At 43.2% G+C, this 8,617-nt stretch overlaps 1 protein-coding gene across 1 annotated transcript; it reads left to right on the top strand.

Moving 5' to 3' along the window:
* Nucleotides 1-5,331: 5,331 nt before the first annotated feature.
* Nucleotides 5,332-6,211, top strand: LOC104224123 (uncharacterized). The gene is made up of 2 exons (XM_070168681.1): nucleotides 5,332-5,366; nucleotides 5,560-6,211. Exons 1-2 carry the CDS (start codon nucleotides 5,332-5,334, stop codon nucleotides 6,209-6,211), a joined length of 687 nt encoding a protein of 228 aa, XP_070024782.1.
* Nucleotides 6,212-8,617: the final 2,406 nt, after the last annotated feature.

An 8,617-nucleotide genomic window follows, 5' to 3' on the forward strand; every position in this document is an offset into this window, starting at 1 on the left:
TACATGTTCTCGCCATCTGCGAAGGAACAAGAGTAGAGAGTTCAATTAGCATTGAGAGATCAAATTGCACGATAGAAAAGAATAAAAGCGAAATTGTTCCTAACTCTGTAACCTCTGGGGGATGAGCACATACATCTCCATACCGATCCTTCACACTCTACTAAGCTTGTTAGTGAATTGTGAGACCTAGGCAACCTAGTGCTCTGATACCAACTTGTCACGACTCGAATTTCCCACCATCGGGATCGTGAAGGCGCCTAACATCGCACTCGCTAGGCAAGCCAATGTTAGAGTTCGATTTACCTTTTCCTTTTACTTTTTATAATTAAAATTTAACAAAACTAAATCATCGAAAATAAAAGCGGAAGTACATAATTAATTGTTGATCCTTATACTAGTAGCAAAACCAAAACAGTTACCACCCAGAAACTGGTGTCACAACCTATGAACATTCTATGAATATCTACAACTATTGGTCTGAAAGAAAAGTACACCTGTCCCGAAAGAAAATAAAACAGAAATGTAGAACATAGTAGGGGACGCCAGCAGGACTACCTTGGGCCTCCTGAATGAATGCCTGCAATCGACCTCTCGATCAGCCACAACTAGCTCCAAAATTTGCACAGAAAGTGCATAGTGCATTATCAGTTAAACTGGCCGCATGTACTGGTAAGTGCCGAGCCTAACCTCGACGAGGTATTGACGAGGCTACGGCATGGCGTTTATAATATAACCTGCATACAATTTATAATAAAGCAAAAAGGAAGTACAGAACGAAATGGAACAGTAACTTGCAGTAAATAAATACGGAACCCAATTATCCTGCCAGTACTCAGCTATAACCAATCCTTAAGAGAGTTACAATGCTATAGAATAAAATCACAGCAGAAGAAGAATACATAAACAGCAAAATTATGCAGCGCGTATCCCAATCCTACCATATAATCAGTAACAATATGAACATTCACCCTTATTCCTCCTATTGCGACGTGTAACCCGATCCCACCAGTTCACCCTTATTACTCCTCAATATTTCACCCTTATTCCTCCTGTTGCGACGTGCAATCCAATCCCACCTGTCCACCCTTATTACTCCTTGTTGCGGCGCGCAACCCGATCTCACCAGACAATCACATTTCACTCTTATTCCTCATGTTGCGGCGTGCAACTCGATCCCACAACATCAGTACCAATCACACAATAAGAATAGAAATTTCACATTTTAGCTCAAAAACCCTCCACAATATTTAAACCTCAAACCAAGTCAAACAGTGGACTATACAATTATGAAACCTCACTCTGTTATTACTACACAGCGAGACCAACCGAAATATATTATGAAACACCGGTACACCAGCTTAAACCAATAATATAACACAATGAAACTACAGAATAATTAATACATTCAATAAAGAAAATAACATTTAACAGGAAGCAATTGGACATAGTAGCATCAATAAGCATGAAACAGTTAAGATAGGAAGATAATATATTGGGAACGGAGAAGAGAATAGGCTAAACAAACAATTTTGGAGACGCATAGATACTCGTCACCACACCTATACGCCACGCACATGGAATTTCACATAGCAATCAAGTTGGAGATCCCTCGAGTCAAAGTTAGACCAAATACTTACCTCAATCCAACAAGCAATTCAAAGCTCAATTACCGTTTTACCTCTCGATTCCACCTCCAATCCACTCGTATCTAGTCATAATTAACTTAATAACATCAATTATCACTAAAGAAATCAATTCCAATGCATAATTATAGATTTTCCAATATTCTTTCCAAAAAGTCAAAGACCGACCCCTGGCCCGCTTGGTCAAAATCCGAAATTTGGACCAAAATCATATTACCCATTCATTCCCGAGCCCGGATATATAATTGGTTTTAGAATCCGACCTCAATTTGAGGTCTAAATCCCCAGATTTCGAAATTCCTAAGTTCTACCCAAAAATCCCTAAATCCACCATGAAAAACCCTAGATTATAAGATGAAATCTTGTGAAAAGAAGTAAAAGAGCGAAAGAAATGAGTTAATAATCACTTCCTTATGATTTGGGGAAGAAAAAGTATTTGAAAAATCACCTCTTATGTTTTAGGGTTTTGAAAAAGTGAAAAATGAATGAAAAGTCCGTTTATATAGAACCCTCTGATCCTCACTATGCGATCCGCTAAATTCCGGGCGCGGCCGCGAATCTCCACCGCGGTCCGCGAAATTATGGGTGTGGCTGCGAAACCTGATCCTTACCCTACCGCGTCCGCAAAGTCCCCACCGCGGTCGCATTCTTCAACCGCGGTCCGCGAAGTTTCCACTGCGGCTGCGTTTTTCTACTGCGGTCTGCGAATTTCACTCCGCGGCTGCACTCCTAAGAGCTGAGACCTGCAATTTCTGCAACTATCCAACACCATGTCTTTTCCTAAGTCTAGAAATCTCGTAGCCTATCCGAAACTCACCCGAGCCCTCGGGGCTCCAAGCCAAACACGCACACAAGTATTAACACATCATATGAACTTGCTCGGGCAATCAAATCGCCAAAATAACACCTAGAACTACGAATTTAACACCAAAACATATGAAATTTTCAAGATAGTTTCAAAACTTCTATTTTCTCAACCAAAGGTCCGAATCACGTCAAATAAACTCCGTCTTGCACCAAATTTCACAGACATGACTTAAATATTATATTAAACCTGTAGCGGCTCTGAAACTAAAATACAGGCCCGATACCAACGAGATCGAACATTAATCAATTTCTTTAAATCCTTAGATTTTCAGTATTACAATTGTATCAAAAAAATTTTAGGGCCTGGGACTTCGGAATTCGATTCCAGGCATACGCCTAGATCCCATATTTTACAACGGATTTACCAGGACCGTCAAATCATAGGCCCGGATCTGTTTACCTAAAACGTTGACCGAAGTCAACTAAAATTAACTTTTTAGGTCAAAAATTATTATTTCATCAATTTTCCACATAAAGGCTTTCCGGAAATACGCCCGGATAGCGCACACAAATTGAGAAGAGATAAAATGAGGTTTTTCCGGCCTTGAAACACAGATTCGAGTTCTAAAAAAGAAGATGACCTTTTGGGTCATCATATTTTTTGAAAAGTGAGTGATTTTATCGCTTATTTTTTTATGTTTGGTTAGTGAATGAAATTTGTTTTTCGAAAAATATTTTTAGTATTTGATTAATAAGTAGAAAATATTTTTAAATATGGCGACGAAATGTTTAAGGGGGTGGGTGAGGGTATTGGGGTGGAGGTGCGGTAGGGGCGGGATGGGATAGGGGTTATGGGGTGGGGAATAGAATGGAAAAAGTTAAAAAAAGATTTTTGAAAAATGTATTACCTCCTCTTGATTGGGAAAATATTTTCCTCCAACCGAAGGAAAATAAGTTCACGGCAAATATGTAGATAACAAGGTTTGCGCACATTAACTGTTGCTCAGCCAAAGTGGATTGCAAACAGTTCAGAAAGGATCGGATGATTCTTTAAAATGTGTTGAGGTACATAATTTGATTAGTCCTCATAACAAAATGTCAATTGCTTGAAACTCAATAATGTGTACTTCTTACCCTATATCACATGGAATAAATGGCTGAGTTTGTTTTGGCTCAGATGATTTGTAATGTAAATGGAATTTCCTTATAAGATTTCCAAGAATAATTCAATAATTTATGACTTTATGTTGTCTTCTTCAAATTTCGGTTGTCTTATTTTTCTTTTTTTCTAGGAAATATTTTTACTTTTTCTCTCTCTTCGATAAGCCTAACGGTAACATCTTTATCTCCTCCGACAAATCCCTAGCGCCACCGGCACTTGTCCAGGCGAACCAGGTAAGTACTCGTCCCTCTCTTTCTCTCTCCTTTCTCTCTCCCGCGTCTCTCTCTTTCTTCCCCTTTCTTTTAACCCTAGCAGCAGCTAGGCCCCGGCGACCCACCGGCGCTGTCTCATCTTCCTTCTGATTTTCCGACCCAACCACACGACCCTCCTCTGTGTTTCCCTTTCTTCAAACCTTTCCTCGTCGTACCATTGTTTCTCGGACCGGCACTATTTTTCGGTGACCGTTCCGGTGACAGTCCTCTCCTTTTCTTGGTCCCGTGGTGTGTTGTGTGTGCTTCAGGTAGCACTTTCGGTGGCTGTTTGGTGACGGGTGGGAGGTGCACGGGCAAAGCAGAGCAGGCCATTTGACAGTCACAAAGGGCTGGACGTCGAGTTCTAAAGCACCCAGGTTATATTCGCGGGAATAGCTGCGACTGCCTAGACAAGCGCGAGGCATACGGGCGAGTAGGGCGGAGCATCACCGGGCGCATCAAGTCATATCTCCAGGTTCTTTCAGTCGGGAGTTGGTACCTCCCATTTTTTTGTATCTTTCTTTATGTTAGTTAATTTGTGGCTATTTAGTTAGCATCACTTTAAGTATCTTATTAGAATACTTGTAGTTGCAACCGGTTATTTCCTAGTTTGGGTTTGTGTTAGTGTTTTCCGGAGTTTGCCGTAGGTATAGTGGCTGTGGTGTAGGATGGTAGTAAGGTCATGCCCTCGAGGGGTTCCGGGGTTAATATGGGGGTGGGGAGGGGGTTGGGAAGAGAGGAAAGGAGGGTAAGGGGAAAGAGGGAGCTTGTAGATTGAGGATCGGGTCGTAAAACATAGGCGCGCTGACGGGTAAGTCGATTGAGTTGGCAAAGATTCTCCAGAAGAGAAAGGTTAATATAGCTTGTGTCCAGGAGACTAGGTGGGTAGGGACGAAGGCGAGGAATGCGGATGGGTATAAATTATGGTACTCTGGAGTCATGAGGGGTAAGAATGGAGTGGGTATCTTGGTGGATAGGGATCTTAGAGAGTCTGTGGTTGAGGTTAGGCTAGTGAATGATAGGCTAATGTTTATTAATTTGGTGATTGGTGAGTGCACCCTCAATGTCATTAGCACTTACGCGCCGCAGCGGGCTTCAATGAGGAGGTTAAGAGGCATTTTTGGGAGGGCTTGGACGAGATTGTGCGTAGTATTCCACCTACTGAAAGGTTATTTATTGGAGGGGATTTTAATGGCCATATTGGGGCGGCTGCTGGTAGTTATGGTGAGGTGCATGGTGGCTTTGGCCTTGGGGACAGGAACGGAGGAGGTACTTTGCTAAGGCTTTCGAGGTGGTGATTGCGAACTCGACTTTCCCGAAGAGGTAGGAGCATCTGGTTAATTTCCGAAGTTCGGCGGTGAAGACTTAGATTGATTACCTTCTCCTCAGAAGGTGTGATAGAGGATTGTGCAAGGATTGCAAGGTTATCCCGGGAGAGACCCTCGCGACTCAGCATAGGCTCTTAGTGATGGACATCGGCATTATGATGAAGAGGAAGAAGAGGTATGCTCATGGTCGACCGAGGATTAGATGAGCTTTAACCAAGGATAAAGCCTAGTAGTTGGAGGGGAGGTTATCCGCTATGGGAGCTTGGAGGAGTAGTGGAAACGCGAGCACTATGTGGTCAACGACGGCGAACTATGTGAGGGAGGCGGCGAGAGAGTTGTTAGGTGTATCGAAGGGTTTTTTCTGGCAGGCACCAAGGAGACTGGTGGTGGAATGACATAGTCCAAGGTAAAGTGGAGGCGAAGAAGGTAGCGTACGCGAAGTTAGCAGGGAGCACAAGCGAGGAGGAGAGGAGTGCGAATAAAGAGAGGTACAAAGTGGCTAGGAATGAGGCAAAGCTAGCGGTCACGGAGGATAAAAATGCAGCGTTTAGTCGTCTATACGAGGAATTAAGGGAGAAAGGCGGGGAAAGGAAGTTGTTTCGCCTGGCTAAAGTGAGGGAGAGGATGGACCAGGATCTGGACCAAGTAAGGTGCATCAAAGATGAGGATGGTAGAGTATTGATGGGAGAGTCCAAGATTAAGCAGAGATGGCAGACGTACTTTTATGGTCTTCTAAATGAGGAGGGGGACCGGGATATAGCTCTAAGGGACTTGGAGCATTCAGAGAGTCTCCGAGATTTTAGGTATTGCAGGCGCATTAAGGTAGAGGAAGTTGTGGGGGCTTTGCGTAAGATGAGTAGGGGTAGAGCGACCGGGCCAGATGAAATTCCGGTTGAGTTTTGGAAGTGTGTGGGTAGAGCAGGATTGGAATGGATGACTGGGTTGTTCAATGTAATTTTTAGGATGAAGAGGATGCCAGAGGAATGGAGGTCGAGTACAGTGGTACAAGAACAAAGGTGATATCCAATATTGTAACAATTATAGGGGTATCAAGTTACTTAGCCATACCATGAAAGTCTGGGAAAGGGTGGTGGAGGTCAGGAAGACAACGTCTATATCCGAAAACCAATTTGGATTCATGCCGGGCCGCTCCACTACAAAAGCTATCCACCTTATTAGGAGGTTGGTGGAATAGTACAGGGATAAGAAGAAGGATCTGCATATGATGCTTATTGACTTGGAGAAAGCGTATGATAAGGTTCCTAGGGAGGTGCTCTGGAGATGTCTTGAGGTGAAGGGCGTGCCGGTAGCCTACATACGAGCGATCAAGGACATGTATGATGGAGCTAAGACTAAGGTTAGGACTGTGGGAGGTGACTCGGAGCATTTTCCGGCTGTTATGGGATTACACCAAGGCTATGTGCTTAGCCCATTCTTATTTGCCTTGGTGATGGATGCTTTGACACACCATATTCAAGGGGAGGTGCCATGGTGCATGTTATTTGCTGATGACATAGTTCTAATTGACGAGACGAGGGCCGGTGTTAACGAGAGATTGGAGGTTTGGAGACAGACACTCGAGTCTAAGGGTTTCAAATTGAGCAGGTCTAAGATAGAGTACCTGGAGTGCAAGTTTAGCGCTGAGTCGAGGGAAGTAGGCGGGGACGTGATGCTTGAGTCACAGGTCATCATCAAGAGAGATAGCTTCAAGTACCTTGGGTCGATGATTCAGGGGGACGGAGAGATTGACGAGGACGTCACTCACCGCATAGGGGCGGGCTAGATGAAATGGAGGCTTGCATCTGGAGTCTTGTGTGACAAGAAAGTGCCACCGATACTCAAAGGTAAGTTTTATAGAGTTGTGGTTAGACTGGCCATGTTGTATGGGGCAGAGTGTTTGCCAATTAAGAACTCCCATATCCAGAGGATGAAAGTAGCAGAGATGCGGATACTGAGGTGTATGTGCGGGTACACTAGGATAGACAAGATTAGGATGAAGATATTCGAAGGAAGGTGGGTGTCGCCCCTGTGGATGACAAGATGCAGGAAGCGACGCTCAGATGGTTCGGGCACGTGCAGAGGAGAAGCCTTGATGCACTGGTGAGGAGGTGTGAGCAGTTGGCCGTGGTGGGTACGAGAAGAGGTAGAGGGAGACCTAAGAAGTATTGGAGAGAGGTGATCAGGCAGGACATGGTACGACTGCAGATTTTCGAGGACATGGCCCTTGATAGGAAGGCCTGGAGGTCAAGCATTACGGTTGTAGGATAGGGGTAGTAAAGCTTTCCTTACTTCATACCGGGGGTGAGGCAGGGTTGGATTAGGGTTGATCTTAGATGGCTTGCAGTTTATGTTGAACTCACACTATTCTTGTTGTTTATCTTAGCCCCGGGCCTTAGATTCTGGTTACTGTTATTGCATGTCATTCATCTTTTGGTTTTTATGCTTCTGTTACTATTACAGTTTCTACTGGAGTTACTAGTGAATTCTCTTTTCTTGTTTTTTTATTTTATTTTCGTCTTTTTGAGCCGATGGTCTATCGGAAACAGCCTCTCTGCCCCTATCGGGGCAGGGATAAGGTCTGCGTACACATTATCCTCCCCAGATCCCACTATGTGGGATTTTACTGGCTAGTTGTTGTTGTTGTTTATTTTTCTTTTTTCTCTTCACCTTCTGTCTACTAGCATGGGCGGCTCAACCCAAGGTAGCTAAAGCCAAGGCTTTAGGGCCCAAATATTTCATATTACATACTCCTTCCGTTCCAATTTATGTGAACCTGTTTGACTGGAAATGAAGTTTAAGGAAAAATGAATACTTTTTGAATTTGTGGTCCTAAACAAGTCAAAAAGGATCCAGAGTATTTGAGTGGTTATAAAAGCTTCTCATTAAGGGTAGAATTGTAAGTTTAAGTTAAATTATTATCAAATTTAGAAAGGGGTCATTCTTTTGGAACGGACCAAAAAAGAAAATATGTTCAATAAACTGGAACAGAGGGAGTATACAAACAACAACAACAACAACAACAACCCAGTATAATCTCACTTAGTGGGGTTTGGGGGGGTAGTGTGTACGCAGACCTTTACCCCTACCTTGGATAGAGAAGTTGTTTCCAAATAGACCCCCGGCATCCTTCCCTCCAAGAACTTCCCACATTGCTCTTGGGGAGACTCGAACTCACAACCTCTTGGTTGTAAGTGAAGATTGCTTACCATCAGAGCAACCCCCTTGTCTAAAGAGGGAGTATATAATAAGTAAATTCTTTGATCAATCATTGTCTATGTCAATAATTCTTATGGCATAGTTCCAAATATTATGCTATTTTTTAGCGAGAATTTGGTTGAGCTATAACAAATAAATAACATGCACTTAAATGACTTCTATCCAAACAAGTTAAATTCCTTTTATTCTCTTCAACTTGGATAATTTTCA

The sequence above is a fragment of the Nicotiana sylvestris genome, chromosome 3 (genome assembly GCF_000393655.2).
Source record: "Nicotiana sylvestris chromosome 3, ASM39365v2, whole genome shotgun sequence".
Lineage (NCBI taxonomy): Eukaryota > Viridiplantae > Streptophyta > Magnoliopsida > Solanales > Solanaceae > Nicotiana > Nicotiana sylvestris.